This window comes from Phocoena sinus, chromosome 16 (genome assembly GCF_008692025.1).
Source record: "Phocoena sinus isolate mPhoSin1 chromosome 16, mPhoSin1.pri, whole genome shotgun sequence".
NCBI classification, from domain to species: domain Eukaryota; kingdom Metazoa; phylum Chordata; class Mammalia; order Artiodactyla; family Phocoenidae; genus Phocoena; species Phocoena sinus.
In genome coordinates, this window is record NC_045778.1 from 2968685 (window position 1) to 2988681 (window position 19997).

Genomic DNA, 19997 nt, shown 5'->3' on the forward strand with positions numbered 1-19997 from the left:
GGACAACAGCTGGCGTCCAGGGGCTGGCATCGAGTGAACAGGCAAGAAGAGGTACTGACTGGAGGAGGGAGAGGAGGTGGGAGACGGTAGAGCTAAAGGATCGCCAGCAATAGGAGACAGAGGAAGCTGCAGTTTCCCTCACACCTGACGTGGATGGTTCCCATCTTTGAAAGTTTGTAACTTGAAGGTTCCTACGTAGGGGACTTAACTGTAGTGTTTGTCAGTTACCCATCTGGGGAGCCCATATAAAAGGAATATTGACGGCCCTGGCTGAACGTCACTGTGGCGAGGTCCCTTCTAGCCACCTCCAACTCGCTTTGCCCTGTCACTGGACAAGGGATTTATGGGTGGGTCTCGGAGCTCAGAAGCTGCAATCCCAGGCTGCCCCTCACCCTCCCTGGCTGCCTCCCAGCCACCCTCGCTGGTTCAGCCACCCCTTAACCAGTGTCCAGATCCTGAAGGAGACTCCAATTCCAGGCACAACGTCGTCGCTCACCCTGCCCTCTGCGCAGACCTAGGTTATTAATCTGCCACAGAAATAAAAAAAATCACGCACGCAGGATGCAGGCATTTGCATCTTATTTTTAGTATGTTTAGGACCTGACGTTCTGGACCCCCAAAGGCAGGAGTCTGTGCTTGCGGGAGGAGCACGGCCATCTGCATTAATGCCACGTATTCGCAAAAGCCACCTCTCAACTCTCACGTAAGGATCCCCTCGACTTTCACAGTCTTCCTCATCCTAGGGCGGCTCGCGTCACTTGGGGCAATCAATCAGCTAACCAACCGCGCCGCCTGTGGGCAACGCCGCCGGCTGCCCTCATCCATCTGAGCCCTCATCAAATCCTTCATTTTAAGACACAGACCCCTACCTGAGGGCCTCTCAGGTGGCTTGCAGAGCCCCCCCCCCACTGCCGCATCCCGCTCTGACCCACCCTCCCTACAGCCCCCTGGACGCCGTTTCTACCAGGATGAGCAACTGTAGGGACAAGTGGAAAACCAAGAAACAAGCCCCTTCAAGTGTCAGGGCTTGAAAGCCCTGATCCAACCTCAAGCCTAAGCCCTATTGAAGGTACACAGCCGTCCTGGCCACCCCCATTAGGGAAAGGACCCTCCAACACACAGCAGAGGATGTTCTAGAATTCAGAGAATCCTGGTCTTTTTCCTTCTCTTCCTTGGGTTTGAGACACCTGCCTTTTGGTCATTTTGCGCTACTAATTAATGCACTTGTACTGGGACAACTAGGAAGAATGGGGAAATGGATAAACCCCGTTAAGCTTGATACTCTTAAGCAACTTTGGCAACAATAACACTAACAGCAATAAACGAATGCCTGGGGACCAGCATCAGGCACCCGGGCTGGGTTGCACATCTGTATCCACCGGCTATTCCAGTTTCAAAGGGTACCAAGGGCACTCTTCCCCTCCTCCCTTCTTCCCTCAGGACTCTGCCTTTGAGGTGACTCTTGCAGGCAGTTCTGATGCATCTGCAGCCTTGTCTCCACATCCACCCACCTTCCTGTCTCGGCTGCCCTTCGCATTTCACTTTAATAAAAGCAGCTCTTAACCACCCCGTCCACCCCGCCAAGAAAAGCTTCCCTCAAAGCTTTGCCTTATGGAGCCCCCAACAAGGCACTGAGTGCTGGTGGGCAGAAGTGTGAGCCGAGAAAGCCCCCCGAGGGGCTGCCCCTGCTTTTCCCAGGACAGGGGCGCCGACCGTGCGCAGCGCGCCGACCGCCACGCTTCCATCCATCACCAAGCCCAACGCGGCGCAGGCCCCGCCCCTCCACCTCTCCTCTCCCACCGGCAGGGGGCGCATCACCCGCAGCCCGCGGCCGTCCGAGCCCACCAAGGGCTGAACGGAAAATACCTAAGGACTCCACGCTTTTTAAGAAGACAAACAAATCTAAATTTAACCCAACTTACCCTCGTTTCCCAGGAGAAAGGGGCAGAGTGCTCATCTTGCCAAGTTATGTCCTGAAATAAAAATTCAAGAATAAATCTGGAATCCAAACCCAAAGGGACCCCGCGCAGACAACCACCACCCGAGGCCATGGGGGAACCAAACTTCAGCAAGAAGAATCCCAAGTCCCGGCTCAAAACAAGCCTGAAGTTGTCGCGCTCTGCAGAGAACGTGCTGACCTTCTTGGTCTGGCTCCCCCCTCACCCTGCTGGCCGCGGCTGCCAGGTACGCCCGTCCCCTGCCAAACGGACATTCGATGAATGCCTGGGAGCCCCAGGACGGACTCGATGACAGGGAGGCCGAGGGGAAAGGAAACAGAGCTTCCGGGCTCAGGTCTCGGCCCGGCCAGCGCCTAGCCACACGGCCAGGGGAAGATGACTTAGCCTTTTGAGCCTCAGTTTCCTCATCTGTGAAAGGCGAACTGCGCTTCCCCTGCGGGGCTGTTGTGAGGATAAAATGAGGTAACAGAGGAAAAGGAGGCCGGGTGATTATCTGCCAATCAACACCTGTACTGTCTGAGCATCGCCCCCCGCCATCCCTCTAAGTGCCTACCAGAGATCTGAAAGGCAGTGACCAGCCTGTCAGTGAAGAAAATGCCAACTGAATGCAGCTGCCTATTTATAGAGAAAACTCTGAAATCCTTCAGACCCTCACAAGCGGAACAGGAGAGAAGGAGCCCTTCGAACAGTCACTGAGAGTCTGACCTTGGATCCACTGACCCGAACAAAGGTTTGTAGGATCGCCTTTCCTAGGCCACCCCTCCAACTCTCCAGCTGTATTCCTATACTAGCAAATGTCTCACGTGTGCCCAGCTTCTGCTGAGGAATCTTATTTTCTGAACCAAAAACTGGGACATCCTGGGCGATACAGACTGAAAATGGCATAAAATATTTTGAACTGAGACTGTCCTTGCATAAAGCACCCCAGGTACATGATGTCTTCGCGCCCAGAGGCACTCCCTAGCCCCAGAGCTAGGTTACCTGGCTCCCCTCCCCCTCCTGGAGTTCTGCAGAGGGTCCACTTCCTTCAGTACCAACTCCATCCCCAGCCTTGGCCTCTAAGCTATGTCTCCTATTCACTCCTGGCTGTCGGGCAAAACTTTAGAAATGAGAGGGAACGTGGGCCACTACGCTCCCATTGGGAACCTCAGTTAAGTCCAAGCGTACTCCTCAACTTACAAACTGCGTCCCTCCAAAAGTAGAAACGTGACTTAACAAGTCTCGGCTGAGGGGGCTCCTGCGTCCAGGTCTCTGTGTGTGTGGTCAGGGCGTGGGAGAAGAGCGCAGTTGAGCTCAATGACCTGAAAGTCCTCAAAATTCTGTGATCTCAGGACCCTCTAAGTTCCTCTTAGAAGCAATAAAACAAGAAGGACTTTGTTTTCACATGGGAAAAATAAAGGAGGCTGATGAAATGTATGTTCGCTTTGTTCTAGATTTGGACCTGTGGAAAAGGGCAAAGGGAAACCAACTGGTAAATGTGCTCCCTCTATGGGGAGGTGGCGGGGTGGGGGGGGGACAAGCCCAGTGGCCACCTCAGGGGACAGAGGAGGCGTGTGGAGATTCAGTGGGCGGGCAGAGGCAGAGGAGGGGACAGGACCACTGACCAAAAGCAGGACACACCGGAGCTGGACACCCTTTCTCATGTGATATGATCGATCCTCTGAATGTTAATTATGCAGCTTGAGTCCCTTTGAAATCTGCAAAGAACACAGTAAGAAGGTTTTTGGCTTTGGAAGATGAATGAGTGCAAGACTGAGGAAAAAAGATGTAGCCTGGAGCTTGGTGAGCCAGCAGGCTCCAGTGGCTGCAGCCCAGACAGGCTGAAATTCCAAGGGGGCTGCAGACAGAGGGGTGCACTGTGATTTCTCCCCAACTTGGTGTCAAGTCAATAATCTTTTGTTTGCTCCAGCAAGAAACGGAGTCAAGGGGCAAATTCCTTAGATTTCTGCAATTCTGAGCTCATTAAAAAAAAAATAATAAAGCACTTAACAAAAATAAACATGCCAAACAAAAATGTGATTGAAGCCCTGATGTCAGCCACTGGCTGCACAAAGAGCGTTGGGGGCAAGCACAGGCTTTCCAGGCAGCTGGATGCAAAACGGCATCAGGATTGCAAAGTTGTAGAAGTGGAGAGTGGTGGTGGCTGTACAACACGGTGAACGTACTGACTGTACACCTAAAAGTGGTTAGCACGGTCAATTTTATGTTCTGAATATTGTACCACAATAAAAGAATCTGAAAAGGCTATATATATTATATGATTCCAACTATATGACATCCTGGAACAGGTAAAACTATGGAGACAATAAAAAGATCAGTGGCTACCAGGGTTGAACAGAAGAAGGGCTGAGTAGGCAGAGCACAGAGGATTTTCAGGACAGTGAAATACTCTGTACCGCGCGGTAATGATGGATGCTTTTCTCAAAACCCACAGAATGTACCACAGCAAGAGTAAACCCCAGTGGAAACTATGGGTGTTGGGCAGCAATGCTGTGTAGGTTCATCCATTGTAACAAATCTTCCACTCTGGTGGGCGTGTTGGTAGTAGCAGAGGGTGCACATGTGTGACAGTAGGCGGTAGTTCAGAAATCTGTACTTTCTACTCACTTTTGCTGGGAACCTAAGACTGCTCCAAAAATTAAAATCTATTCTTCAAAAAAGTGTCCCCTCCCCCCCAAAAAAAACCTGACAAAAGTAACAAATGCTAAAAACATCGTTTCCTAATGACTTTAGTCCCTCTTGCTATTATCTGTGCTCTTGAGGTTACTTACATCTGTTGCCCCTGCAAGATGGAAAGTGCATCTATAACACCACACAACGAGGTCACCGCACCTCCCTGACCGGCTCTGATGCAGTGAGCTACCTGGGGGCTTGGACAGCCCCTGGGGGAGCATCTCCATGGCAACCAGCACGTGCTCCACATCAGGGCTGCTCCCCTCACTGCCCTCGAGCCAGATGTTAAACATTCCCGAACACACCACAAGCTGCAACCAATATCAGACACACTGAAATTCACTATATTCTACACTAAATGTAACTGCTACTCTTAAATTTTTTAAGGATTTTGGTAATTTTGCTTTAGAAATTATTTGGTGACAAGTAACTCATCTATAATTGGTTGATTCCTCTGTAAAAGTCAGGACTGTTCCAAAATTATTCTAAAATGAAAAATTCTGGACTTAGAATTCATTTCAAACACGAAATGTTATAAATATTAGCCTTTCCTCTTCATGAAGTTGGAGACTATTCACCGGAGACTATTCTTTTATAACTTTCTTTCCAATTTTGGGGCCGGTGAATTTCATCGTGTCTCAAGTGTGTGAGGTGGACAGCACCTGTAAGTGGCACTGTCCACAGCGGGTGTCCCTCAGTGCCGCCATAGGTCAGCCTGAGCAAGTGGGGCAAGGAGCACGGGTGTCACAGAGCAGCTCTGAGCTCCCCCTACACAAAGCCAGGCCGCTAGCAGCCCGCAGACGGGGAGCGGCACCTTTCCTGCAACAGTCAAAAGAACTGCTTCTGAGACCCCTGCAGCGCTCTGAAAGTCTCGCTTTCACTCTGGGCCTCTCTGAGGGACAGGCTAGGGACCATTCTGCAACCTGAACAAACTGCACCTTCCTGCAGATGCCCTCTCTCTGGCATACCTGTCCCAGGTAGCCAGAGGGGATGATCATCTCCTGGGTCCTTACTGGTCTTGGGTCCACGCTGGCGCCATTCACAGGCACCAGACTCAAGACTCTCTGAAGAGCATCCCTAGCCTAGAGGTTCTAGGTCTGGCTGTAAATCAGAATCACCTAGGGACTTCCAGGGTGGCGCAGTGGTTAAGAAGCCGCCTGCCAGGGCTTCCCTGGTGGCACAGTGGTTGAGAGTCTGCCTGCCGATGCAGGGGACACGGGTTCGTGCCCCGGTCCGGGAAGATCCCACATGCCTCAAAGTGGCTGAGCCTGCGCGTCTGGAGCCTGTGCTCCGCAACGGGAGAGGCCACAACAGTGAGAGGCCCACGTACAGCAAAAAAAAAAAAAAGAAGCCGCCTGCCAATGCAGGGGACGCGGGTTCGAGCCCTGGTCCGGGAAGATCCCACATGCTGCGGAGCAACTAAGCCCATGCGCCACAACTACTGAGCCTGTGCTCTAGAGCCCGCGAGCCACAACTACTGAGTCCGTGTGCCACAACTACTGAGGCACGCATGCCTAGAGCCCGTGCTCCGCAAGAAGAGGAAACCACCGCAGGGAGAAGCCCGTGCACCACAACGAAGAGTAGCCCCCGCTCGCTGCAACCAGAGAAAGCCTGTGTGCAGCAACGAAGACCCAACACAGCCAAAAATAAATTAATTAAAAAAAAAGATTCCACCAAATGAATTAACAAGTTCATTTAGAAGGACAAGACTCCCACATTAAAAAAAAAAAAAAGAATCATCTAGAGTGCTGTTTTAATAGGCAGAATCTGTGGGTCCCACCTGACTTGGTTTTAGAAAACCAACAACTCCCTAGGTAATTCTAAGGCAGCCGTTCCCCTCGGGCAGCTTACCTACTTCAGTCCTCCACAGGACACCTGACTGCCTCTTCACACTGGGGACACTTGGCCACACAGGCTGCACTTGCCGACCTCCCAGGCTCAGGGACCCACCTCTATCTTCCCAGGCCATCCCACCTGCCAAGGTGGCCTCAATGAATACTGCTAGGTGACTCTCATCATCCCCAAATAAGGACTTCTACTAAACCAACCAGGGTTCAGGCTTCCGTCACGAGGAGCCCAAGGATTTCTGGGCTGGCTCTCACCCACCCAACTCTGGAGCAGGCAGAATCACGTTCTGCGTATCAGTATAGTCAACCAAGGCACACAAACGGTCTCCTTTTGCAAGGAGCCCAGCAAGGGCCCAGCAAATCACGTTTAAAGGCCGCTTTCATTTCATTCTTCCCAGAGTTCAAAGATTGCATAAAACTACTGCAACAGCGTTTCTAATCATGCCCTTAGTATGTAACCATAAACAATAAACACTCTTAGGTGGTAGTCAGAATATGGTGCACTGTTTGTTAAATTTCTCCTGCCACCTAGAGGGCTGAGTCTCTAAGAGTTAGAATCCCAACCATTAAGCTCCCCAGAAATATATCTGATTTTTCTTGAGTGATTCAGAAACAGTGCTCACTGGAACCATATACTGTCACTGTCCTTCTGAAGTCCATAAATGAGGCGAGTTTCTGGTTGATAAGACAGTGGCATCTTGGCTTAAAAGTAAGAAATGTACTGGGCATATACCCAGAGAAAGCCATATCTCAAAAAGACACATGCACCCCAGTGTTCATTGCAGCACTATTTACAATAGCCAGGTCATGGAAGCAACCTAAATGTCCATCGACAGACGAATGGATAAAGAAGATGTGGTACATATATACAATGAAATATTACTCAGCCATAAAAAGGAACGAAATTGGGTCATTTGTAGAGACATGGGTGGACCTAGAGACTGTCATACAGAGTGAAGTAAGTCAGAAAGAGAAAAACAAATATCGTATATTAACGCATATATGTGGAATCTAGGAAAGTGGTACAGATGAACCGGTTTGCAAGGCAGAAATAGAGACACAGATGTAGAGAACAAACGTATGGACACGAAGCAGGAAAAGGAGGGGGGGCAGGCGGGGTACGGGGAGGATGAACTGGGAGATCGGGATTGACATGTATACACTAATTTGTAACAGATTTGTAACAGATAACTAATAAGAACCTGCTGTGTAAAAAATAAAATGAAATAAAATTCAAAAAAAAAAGTAAGAAGGGCTTCCCTGGTGGCGCAGTGGTTGAGTGTCCGCCTGCCGATGCAGGGGACGTGGGTTCGTGCCCCGGTCCGGGAAGATCCCACATGCCGCGGAGCGGCTGGGCCCGTGAGCCATGGCCGCTGAGCCTGCGCGTCCGGAGCCTGTGCTCCGCAACGGGAGAGGCCACAACGGTGAGAGGCCCGCGTACGGCAAAAAAAAAAAAGAGTGAAGTGTAAACTCTGGGCTCTGGGTGATCATGATATGTCAGTGTCGGTTCACCGGTCGTTCACAAATGCACGGCTCTGGTGCGGGTGTTGATCCTGGGGGAGTCTGTGCACGGGGTGCAGGGGTATATGGGAACCCTCTGTACTTCCTGCTCAATTTTGGGGAACCTAAAGCTGCTTTAAAAAATAAACCCTACTTTAAAAAAGGGAGACGTGAGGAAGAAGAATATGCTCTTTTTTTTTTTACCAACTGGTTATTCTTAGGGGCTATTGTTCATATGTTTATGGAATCGATGTTTTCCCCTTTGACTTGCAGTACATTTAACTCTGCTGAGATCAGAGGGTTGCCATCACCGGAAGTACAAAAGGGCAGTTCCAACAACAGAAAAGCAGTTATGATTTAACTCCTGGGCAGGTTCCACCATGAATACAAATACAGAAACTCAGGCCTCCTCAGACCTCAGCAGAAACATGCCAAGGTAGTGATGGGAGGGTGGGTGGGGGACGGGTCTAAGGAAATGAAGAGAAGAACGAGCCAGAAGTTTAACAGACAGGTCTGGCCTTGATTTCTTTTTCTGAGAAATGGGTACTTTCTCTGGCACTAACAAAATCTCTCATTTTAGAGTGTAAAAGTAACTCCCGTCAATTATAAGATGACTCCAGACCTGCCAACAGGTTTCCCAGCTCTGCCCCCTCCCTCCCTGCAAGACAAGGAGCCAGTCGTTTCTTTGCAAAACCTGTTCCCTGGTAGCCACTGGGCCACACACCCACATGGGCCAGGGGGGGCCTGTGTTGCTACCTCAGCTCCCAAGGCCACCTGTTCAATACAGCTCCCCCACCCGAGGAGCCCCAGCTATGGAGAGTCCCAGGCCAGGTGCTACTCTGGGCAGAGGGCCATCTGACCATCTCAACTGGATGGCTGAGGATGACCGTGTTCTCAACTCCCGCCTGGAGCCCGGGCACAGACGCCAGGCGCAGGGACACGAAAAGCCAGGTCCACCCTGTCACCTTTTCTAAAAAATGCACGCATCTGCCAGACAGAAGGTGGGAATCATAATTACACACTCCGCCTTCCTTAAAAAACAAGTCCAAACGCTGAGAAAGGAACTCTCAAATTTCTCATTTTTTGTGCCAAAGGCTGAAAAATAGAAGCCAAGCTGCTGAAGTGAACGGGGAAGAGGCAACCTCACATGTCACAGGTCCTGCATCAGGAAGACACATATCCAAATAAGTGAGGAAAGTTCTGGAAGGGCACTACCAATTTCTGCTTCATAATGCTGCTGCTTTCTGCATTGCTTGAAACTATTAACAGTAACATACAGGGTCGTTATTTTAGAAACTGTATACCCATTTAATTAGTTTATTTGCAAACACAAACAGCTGGCCAGCCTGGACCCTAAGGAGCGAGGGCAAGGTGGCCCTTGGCAGGCAGCCCCAAGGGCATGGACTGGATGACAGCGGCTCGGCGAGGTCTGCTGCACTGGGGGATTCCATACTGACCCCCAGCCTCCCGAGCACTTCAGGGAAAGGTGCTTCGTCAGCCAGCTGGGAGCAGAAGCCGGATGGGCAATGGGCATGGGAAAAGCCACATGGCCTTCAGAGGCCTGCAGAAGGTATCCAGGGGTCAAGGAGGCCAAGACTCAGCCCCAGAAAAGGAGGTGAAGGCCAGGGAGAGTAAAAGAGCAGGCAGCAAGCCTCCAGGTTCCTGCAGGAGGGGGAGGGAGGCAGGTGCTAGAGAACACCTCCTTCTGAGAGCGGCGGGTCATGCGAAGCTGCTGAACAGGGGACAGAACTGCCTCGCTCCAGGGCTTAAAACCTGTGCTCTACAGCACGCGAAATCCAGGTCAGGGTCCCCGGGGCTGGCATGTGGAAACCCCCTCCTGCCCAGCCCCACCTACTTTACAGAGAAGTGAAACAGGCAAGCAGGTCCCTGGGAAGCCAATACTCCGGCTGCCTAAACTTCTGAGTTCACTTGCTTATGGCCTGTTGGGAGCCAAGAATGTGGCATAGTGCTTGGAACGCTGTGACTCTCACTGAGGTGCTCAGATCGGTGGAAGAGTCTGGGAGTGGGGGCAAGGGGCAGAGAGCGACACATGCCTGCAAAGTCAGGGTTTTCGTTTTTCGGGGTTTTTGTTTCTTCGTTTTTGGTGTGTTTTTTTTTGCTATTTGATAACAGGAAGCGGCAGAAGCAGACTGGGGTGATGGCTAAATCCCTCTAAAATGAAAACTTTTCATCTCCCAAAGCAAGCCATTCCCAGAACTTTGACTGCTGGAAGAAGAACGCCATAATTGAGAAGCACAGGGAAAGCCAGACTGCTCAGAGCATCCATTCGCTTTCATCCATTCCATGAAACATCCATGCTTCAATGTTCAGACCAAGTACTTGACCCAAAGGGCAAGCCTGTGTCCATGTCTGTTCCAAGCAAGGCCTATAACCCGAGAGAAGTCCAGGCAGCTGCTCCCCGGTGGAGGAAGAAGCCCGCCCTAAGAGGGCAGCCGGACTGCGGCAGGACCAGAACCAGGTATGGGGACGCCAGGTGCTTCTCTCCCGTTGCTGAGAGATGACTGTTCCACCGGCAGCAGCTCTAAATTCTCTGCACAGGAGGGGGCTTGGGGAGATGACCAGGGGGCAGGAGGGGCCGGCAGCCTTGCACTGAAGCTGTACTGAGATCATATGTTCATGTGGAGGGATTTCTAAAAAAGCTGGTGAAAATCAGGGGAAGACTAAGCGTCCCTAAAGCATGAGCAGCTCTAGTGTCTAATACACTGGGCTTTGGGAAATAGGCACTCAATTGACTGCCAAGGTGCTAAGAACCAAGAAACCGACAGGACCCTTCACGGCTTCAACGCGCAAAGGCAGCCATCCTTCCTCTCCTCGGCAGGCGCGCCCTCCAAGCCAGGGTGGATCTGGGCCTGGACGCTGGTCTCCTCACTTTACAGACAGGGAAGGTAAAAACGAAGACGCGAAAAAAAAAAAAACGAAGACGCGGATAGCACGCTGCCACACCTGTCCTACACGGAGTGGCCCCAGCTGGGCAACTCGGGCATGTGAGCCCAAGCAGGCTTCCACTCGTTTGTTCCCTCAACGCGTAACCACGGCTGGATGGCAGTCCCACTCGAAGGCCATATGGGCATGATCTGACGTCAAATGCTGCCGTGTGGGACGCAGAAATGTTACCAGCGATGAGGGAGAGTACTCAAAGGAACAGGCGACATCCTGGTCCTTCGGGGTAGCCGAAAGGGGGGCCCAATCTGAGGCGGGTGTGACTGCTGATCAGGAAACAGGGCACATCATGGCCACAGTGTGGACAGAGCAAGCCCAGCTTTCAGTATGTGCCCCGAGGCCCATTCCTAGAGCTCGGCAGTGCAGAGCTCCTTCTCACGTGGGACTCTACGTGGCCAGCTCCAGGCTTAGCAACAGGAGGAATTTATTGATTTCACGACAGTGATTTTCAAAAGTGGATGTGGAGAGACAACAGCTAACAGCCTTCATATTCTCACCAGCAGCAACCATGTTTTATCCCACAGGCCTTTCCTAGACACTGTCTCTACTCTCATCCTGTAAATGTTCTTCCCGTTGCAGGAGCTCAGAGAGGTTAGGGGTTCACCACAGTCAACAGGTTAGTAGATGGAAGCCAAAACAAAGCCAAGACTCACAACCAAGCCCAGGCGCTTTCTATTACAGCCTTAGGAAAGGCCCTCAGAACCCAGTATCCCAGCTGGTCTTTCCCAAGTATCTACGGGGCCCACCCTGCTTATCATCCAAGGTCAGATGCTGGCTAAAGCAAGAGCTGGGGTGCACCTGAGCACCCGTCCTTCAGTGGGCCCACGGTGGATGCTGGCAGTGGCAGAGCTAGGATGAGGATTCTCTGTTGCCAGATTGGCCGTGGAGGCCCCAGGGGCTACATCTGAGGACAGATCAAACAGGAAGGGACAGAGTGCCTGACTCAGTCTGGTTCAGGGCCCTTCTGGACAAACCTGGGGCCACCTATGCAGGCCACTCTGTCCAGCAGCCTACCGAGGGGTCACCCGCCATCCTCTCCTTATCATCGCCCCTTGTGCGCAGGAGCCAACCCTCCTCCAAGTACAACCCTCCTCTTGGGCACGAGACCACCAACTCCACTTTGGTGCCAACCTCTTGCCAAGTCCAGGTAACACATTTTAAAGTCCCTAGTGGGATGAGATCGCTCAGCCGCTGCAGGAGGGCAGGGGGAGACAACAACAACAAAAAAAGCTCTGAGCAAGGTACCTCCGTACCTGTCTTCAAACTCACTGTCTCTCCGCCATCCGTGCTGAGAGGTTGGTCGGAGGCATTCCAGGACATACTCGCAACCCGTTTTGCAAAGCTGAGTTCAATTCTGAAAATCAGGGCTCCCGTGCTCCTGGAAGGACATGTAGGTCCCACAGCAAAAAGTTCTGTTGGCCGTTAAATCGCTTTGCGTTTACAAATTCGCAAACAGCTCAGTCCGGCACCCAGTTAAGGAATCGGAGCACAAAATTCACTTGGCCACATCTTTCCTTATCAGCCACACTGGACCCTTACATGGCACGGGCTTTTGGATGGTGAACGGGCACGTGGATATTCTTGGCTGGACAGCAAGCTAAGGGAAAATGACAGGGACCCTGCGACATCTGTAAGTACCCGCAGGTTTATTTCTTCTCACAGTTTATTTCTTCGTGACTTTTCCAAAGAGGGGCTGCCTGCTTTTCCATCACCCACATCTGAGCCCCAACCCTGCGAACGTCTTTAGAGAGATGCATATGCTCACAGTAAAAATGCTTCAGCTCTGGGCTTCACATTTTAAACCTATATTCTCATCTCTTCCGTTACCACACCCTCGTTTTTTTCCTGGCGAAGCCTTCAGAGTTTAAAATCCATGGAAGACTCTTCTTTTAATTCTGTCAGGATAAGGCAATGTTGGAAGCAAAGTTTTGCTCTCTCACACTTCCCCCACGTGAAAGCGGGTTTATGACCACAAACATTTTGTATTAATAAATGTCTCAGCACAGCCACGCCTGAAAATCAGATTAAAACCTCATCCTCAACTAGAATTCCTTCCACAGTCTACGACTTCCTTGGAAAACCTCTCCAAGCCCAGCCCCTCCTGCCTGCAGGCTCAGAGCTCTCAGGGCTGCGGATTTCCCTGTATGCTGCAGGCTCCTTTGGACTTCTTTGACCCTCACCACAAAAGTTGAGTCTGAAAGGCCAAAGAGCCGCAGATTTGGCACCAAACAGGTTTTAGTTAAACACATTTCCAGGAAAAGGCCGACTTTTGGAGAAGCACAGAACACTCAGGCCTTTGTGACTTAGTATGGGTCACCCCTGAGTTTTTTCTAGTTTCAGTGTTTCTTCCTCCACAATGTCCGGCCCTCTAGAAGGCCCAGCAGAGTGTCTAGGTCAGAGGCCCAGGCATGCCCTTATATGTACCAAAGGCTTGCGACAGCTCATTTGCACGTATCCCTCGTTTTTCACTGGAAAAAGGAGGCCACCGTACTCATTCCCAAAACTAAGCAGCTCATCGGGCTCACTCGGAAACATCTTAGGGCTTCGGCTTTTGCTTCCTAATCTTGGAAGGCACCTCTTGCTTCTTGTTACCTTGCTGGACAATTTCACTCTCCGCACACAGCTCATCACAAATAGTAATATTATTACGTATAAAAGGCTGACTGCCTTCCCTGGCAGGCCAGGGGTGGATATTATTATTCCCGGGGGGAACTGAGGCTCCAAAAGGTTAGGTCACCCACGGCCAGAGAGCTAAATGGCAGAATGGATCAGAACCCAGGTCTGCCTGGCTTAAAATCCCTTGTTGTTGGCACTTTGGTCTGACAAGTCTCGGGTCCCCTGCGGCCCGGCGGGGCAGCTCCAGATGGAGGGTCTGGAATGACCTCCTTCCTTCTCTCGGCGGTCCTCCACGAACTGCCCCGGGGAGCCCCCCAGCCCCACACCTCCGGCTCCGGGTCGCCCGTCCCACCCACCCCGGTTCCTGCGCCTTCTCCTCTCCAGCCCCTGCCCGCGCGCCTGGCGGGGGCGGCTGCTAGCGGGCAGGGGTCCGCCCGGCCGGGGTCGCCTCGGGGGGCGGGGAGCCCGGCCCGCTCCGCACCTACCTCGTCCCCGAAGCGCACCACCTTCTGGCCCGTGTGCCCGCGCAGGCCGGGGAAGCGCGCCAGCTCCTCGGGGTCCGCGGAGTCGCGGGGCGCCGGGGCGCTCGGCGCCACCAGGCACCGGTCGATGATCTCGTCCTGCTGCGCGGGCGGCAGCCGCGCCCACTCGGGCCCGTACCTCTCCCGGATCTTTTCCTTGTCCTGCATGATCTTCCTGGCCATGGGGCTCAGCGACGAGAAGTAGGTGAAGCGCTTCCGCTCCCTGTCGTCCAGAGGCCGGTTCCCGCTCATGACGGCCGAGCGCGAGGCCGCGATCGCCGCCGCCATGGACGCCATGCCCGGCCTGCCCGCCGCTCCCCGCCCCGCCCCGCCCCGCCCCGCCCCGCCCCGCCCCGCGAACGGCGCCCTTCCGCGGCCCGGAGCCCGGCGCCCAAGGCCCCAGCGACCCCGCCTCCCGCCCAGTCCCTGAAGCCGCGCCCCCCGCGCCCGCCCAACGCCGGGGACCCCGCCCTCCGCGCCACCGCCCCCGAGGGTCCCGCCCCCTGTGCCCCGCTGCTTCCGGGAACCTTGCGCTCCTCGCCCCTCTCCCCCCGGGAGCCCCGCCCTCAGCGCAGCTCCCAGAGCCACCGTCTCGCGCCTCCTTGCGTCCTCCGGATCCGCTCTCTCAGGGCTTACAGCGGGGCCCCCGCTTTTCGGGGCTCCCCTCGGCCAGCGCCGGAGGTGGCTGGCGCGTCCCCAGGTCCGCGCCTGGCAGCCTGACGGGACTGTTGGGGGTGACCGCCATAGCGCCACGTGGTCACTTGTTTGACAAAGGAAACTTTTTTCTCCTTACGAAGTGCGGCATTTCTGGTCCGAGCCACCGGCCGCCTTATGCCTATTGTATTCCCTTTCCCTGCCGAGCCAGCTTTTTCGCTTTCTTTGAGCTGTCCCAAACCAGGGCCAGGGTCCTGGCGCGGTGAGCTGATGGAAGGGGGTCGCGGGTTCAGGGCAGCGAGGGCGCCGAAGTTACGAGCTGGGGAGACTGGACTGGTGTCGGGAGTGGCGAAAGAAAATCAGTTTCCGTGCCTCCTAAAGAGAGGAGTAAAATGAAGTGCCGGGTAGCTCACAGTACCTTTCCCTAAAAGGGAGTGTGGAACTGCCGGCAGGCATCTGGGGCCGGCGGGCTGGTGCACCTGCACTTCGTTTTGCTTTTGCAGGTGAAGACGTATTCCCCGAGCCGGCCGCGGGGCCTTTGCTTTCTCTTGGAATCTCACGAAAATCACGAGAACTCTAGGCGGCTTGATGTTTGCAAACCAACTGAAGAGCGGCAGAAAGTTTTCATAGGCAGGTCAGCCGGGCCATTTTGAAGTGTGCCCCAGAGCACAACGATTAAAATTATACAGAGCCCTCATCTGCTTTACTTTCTGGCTGATTTGACTGTAACAGGTCTCAGGTGAGAATTAAATGTCCACATTTAAAACAAAAAACTGCATTTCAGCTGTTACTTAGGGTCATTGCCTCTGAAGTAACACTTGGCTAATTCTGAAACTTGTATAGTGTTATAAACCAGTGTTGCCTCAAATAATAACAATAAAGCACTTGGATAATTCTGAACACAGTCATAGAAATAACTTGCAGGGTTCTGTTTTAAATGTGAGATGGCCTTATCTTCTGGCGCAGAATTCCTTAGAAAATATTTTTAGAATGCCATGAATGTGACAAGCTCTGCAATAAAGCATATTGCTCTCAACAGCGTTATCGGCATACCATATTGAAAAGCAGTGGGAAAAGCCACGAAGTAATAGCCTGGATTGCACGGTATTTGAAGGTCTATGAGGCCAGGAGGTTGAGTTTTTTGGTACTATTCTATCCCTAGATAAGTCTATTTTATATAGGCTCAATACACCAACCTGAATCCTACTTTCTCACCTCTAAGACTTGTTTAATAAGGTGGGTGATGTTTAAAGATGTATTCTTGAAATTTAATTATCATCTTTAAGGTTGCTTCGAAAGTCACGTAGAAAGGGTTCTGTGCTGTTAGAAACTTGGTTGCATGTGGTTTTCACAGCAATTGCAACAATAAATGTTGATCGCAGAAAAGCACAACCTGATGAAGTGTTTCAGATCAAATATAATTTATTACTAGAGAAGCCATAATATAAGTATAGTATGAAATAAATCAGGGACGTCAGCCAAAGTATGTAAAATCCATGATCTTGGTGATAAGGGGTAACTGAAAGAAAATTTCTTCCAAATTAAAAGAAGACACTCAGGAGAATTAAATGGCTCTGACAGATGACTTTGCTGAAATTAGGAGGTAAATGGGCAGATAGATAGATAGGTAAGATATTCACTCCAGAGAAGAAATAAAGATAGCCCAACTCCAAATATGTAGTAAGATGAAATAGTGGGATGATTCGAGCGCTAAGCATCTTCTTAGGCAAGAGTTTGGATAGAGGCAGGCTGCCTTGTCCTTTGTGGATTTGGTTTAGCCAGTGGGCTCTTCACAAAATGAAGAGAACTAGCAGGTGGTCACTGACCCTCTGAAATGCTTTAAAACCTTGCACTGTTCCAAAGAGCATTCCTTTATTCATCAACATTTTATTGAGGCATTTGGTGTTTGTTCCTAGAAGGCTTTTCTTAAGAACTAGGGAGACATAGCAAAGAGTGCTTTAACTAAGGTTTAAACTGTCTCGGTGTCTTGAACTGTGGAGCTCTCTCTTGGCCGGTGTCATTTCAGCTGTTTTTTCTCAGAAGAGTTCTTGAGTCCCCACCAGAATGTAAACTCCACAATAGGGAGATCCTTATCTGTCTTGTTTACTCTTGGGAACAAGCTTGTGCCTGATTCAGAGTTAAGGGTTCGGTGACTATTTGCTGAGTGAATTATGAATGAAGAAATGAACGAATGTTGCATAGTTTACATTATTATCCCATCTTTACAGGTAAAGATACTGAGCCATCAAAGGAAAAAAGTTCACCTGAGATCATCCCCCATCGCCCCTCATGTGATGGAACGGAGAGTCACAAAACAGAGGTTCCTTTGCCTTTTGTTAAATCTCTAACATTAGATTAATGTGTCTAAGGTTAATTACTGGATTATTAATAGTAAACTGGGTTTATGACTACAGTTTATTAAAGCTTCCAAATTACTCATTAGTAAAAGACAGCGCTCATTTTTTCAGTATAATAACTGAATACCCGAGACGATCACGAACATTTCCATTATATGTCTGACGTCTCAGCTAACAGTTGCTGGCCTGGAACTCCTCTCCCCAGGTCAGCACCTTTCTTAAACCTATTGACAGAGACGCAAACAGCAAGGCCATCCCCAGGGTTGGAGGCTGCCCTACAGGCACCTCTGGGAGACCCGGGGGCTGCCAAGATTCAGTGGCTTTGGGGAAAAGTCCAGAGGCAATGAAGTCGGGTGCACCTGAGGTGGGGTGCCGGGGTCAGGCACCTGGCCACCACAGAGGTGCTCAAAACCTGTTGAAGCCTCAATCCCTTCACTTTTTTTTTTTTTTTTTTGCAGCACACGGACCTCTCACTGTCATGGCCTCTCCCGTTGTGGAGCACAGGCTCCGGACCTGCAGGCTCAGTGGCCATGGCTCACGGGCCCAGCCGCTCCACAGCATGTGGGATCCTCCCGGACCGGGGCACGAACCTGTGTCCCTGCATCGGCAGGTGGACTCCCAACCACGGCGCCACCAGGGAAGCCCAATCCCTTCATTTTTGATACAGAGACAACTATACCAGCCTTCAAGGGTAGCATGTCAAATGAGAGGGGTGGGTGACACGTGCAAAAGGCCCTCCCTCAGCCAGTTAGTACAAATGTCTGTTGAATGAATTTGTTGTCCCAAACAAACCATTTGTGAGCCCACTCCCCCCATGAAGACACTGCCAGCTCACGGGAAACCACAGGGCACGCATTCTAGCCCTGCTTCTAAGAGCCGAGTGACCAGCTATGACATTTTACAAGCCGGTTATTGAAGCTCATGGTGAAATTCCAGGCACTGTGGCAAACATGACAGTTTTGGGAAGGGAATCTGTTGGTGACATAGCAGGCAGTCGGCTGGTAGATAAAGCCAGCCTTCCTTACTGACGCTTTCAGCTTGGATGCAGGCAGGCTCCCTGAGGAAGATGATTCATTCCCGCATCTGGTACTGGTTATTCCAGATGCTGCCCTGAAAGAGGACTGTTGTCTGTTCTTCACTCCCACACCCAGAAAGAACAGGAGATGGAAGAGAGTCGGCCTGGTGTATTTAGCAGACCGGCTTTCCTGTATGATGGGAGGGCAGTGTTCTTGACCAAGACAAAAAAGAGATGCAGCAAGAAAGAAAAGACAAGGAGATGATTTTACAAATCTGCTACGGGCAGGAAATGTGCTTCGAATATTTTGAAGGTTTGGGTTCTTTTTGCCATTGTAGGGAGAGTTTTCACTGACACAACCACGGGCTGTCGCCACGTCCGGGCAGGTGTGAGGCACTCCCTGTGCCAACAGGAGGAGAACCACCTTCTCTGGGTAAGGCTGCATAATCCACGTGACACTCAAAACTGGGTCCTTCCCTGTCAACACCATACTTTACATAGCAAAGACAACCGGCTTAACTGCTCTGTGAAAAATGCTGAAAGACCTCTTGAGAACAACAAGACCCTCCCTGTCCAAAGTTTTCCATTTAGAAAAGCCTCTACAATTTTTAGTCCTTCGTAAGAATATAAATAAGCCCAGAAGCAATTGTTCACTTTTTCCCCTTCACCTGAAATTCCCACCCCACTGTTGCCAACTATAGAAATTCCATCCTTAAGACCTAGCCCAAATGAAGTCCCCATGACCACCCACACCGAAGAGAAGGTAGGTAGGCACAAAAGAGACAGTTTGTCTCCTTTATAATTTGATCTCAGGTAGCCCTTTTTATTTTAATATTTATTTATTTATTTTTGGCTACGTCAGGTCTTAGTTGTGACGCGAGGGCTTCTCTCTAGTTGCGGCATGCGGGCTCCAGAGCACACGGGCTCGGTAGTTGCGGCACGCGGACTTAGTTGCCCCTTAGTATGTGGGATCTTAGTTCCCCAACCAGAGATCAAACCCGCGTCCCCCGCATTGGGAGGCGGATTCTTAACCACTGGACCACCAGGGAAGTCCCCCTCAGATAGACTTTTGTGTCCTGGGAAGAACAACGCCAACATTTTTGGCATTGTACATGTGTGTTATGGACTGTAGGTCAAATTCACATGTTGAAGCCCTAATTCCCAATGGAATGGTATTTGGAGGTGGGGTCTTTGGGGGCTGATTAGGTCCTGAGGGTGGAGCCCTTGTGATGGGATAGTACCCTGATAAGAGGATACAAGAGAGCTTGCTTCTCTCACTGTTCCCCACCGTGCGAGGACACCATGAGGCCATCTGCAAACCAGGAAGCAGGCAGACACCAGATCTGCTGGCACCTAGATCTTGGACTTCCCAGTTTCCAGAACTATGAGAAATAAGTATTTGCTGTTTGTATCCTTCTAGCGGCCTGAACTCAGACAATGTGGAAATGGCTTCAAATTCATATAAAATCTTTGGCTTACTGAGAATGTATAGATGTAGTTAGAGAGAGGATGAAGGAGATAAAAAATGGCTGATGGAGAGGAGAGACAAAAGTATGTGGCAATGGGGACTTCCCTGGCAGTCCGTGGGTAAGACTCCACGCTCCCAGTGCAGGGGGCCCGGGTTTGATCCCTGGTCGGGGAACTAGATCCCCCATGCATGCCACAACTAAGAGTCTGCATGCTGCAACTAAGAAGTCCACATGCCGCAACTAAGACCCGATTCAGCCAAAATAAATAAATAATAAATAAATAAATAAGTTTTTTAAAAGTATGTGGCAGTGATTTACTGATTGAGAAGTAAAGGGAATTCCTCTCTCTCTGTTCCTCTAAACAATCTGCGCTCAACTTGTACACACTCCCAGATGCGGAATGTGTTTTTCTTCCTTCTGTTTTTC

General features: G+C 51.2%; 1 protein-coding gene across 3 annotated transcripts in view; it reads right to left on the reverse strand.

Annotated features, from left to right (window-relative positions):
- C16H1orf198 (chromosome 16 C1orf198 homolog) overlaps positions 1–14405 on the reverse strand; it is a 38870-nt gene extending 24465 nt beyond the window's left edge. The window contains exons 1-2 of one of the 3 annotated variants that reach the window (XM_032608866.1): positions 14041–14405; positions 1923–1973 (exon numbers count right to left, since the gene is read on the reverse strand). In XM_032608866.1, the coding sequence (XP_032464757.1) occupies positions 1923–1973; positions 14041–14373 (384 nt within the window). In that variant the 5' untranslated portion in view covers positions 14374–14405. Of the gene's footprint in view, positions 1–1922; positions 1974–3562; positions 3583–14040 lie in introns of those variants that run through there. The other 2 variants (XM_032608865.1, XM_032608867.1) reach the window with 2 other exon arrangements.
- Positions 14406–19997: the final 5592 nt, after the last annotated feature.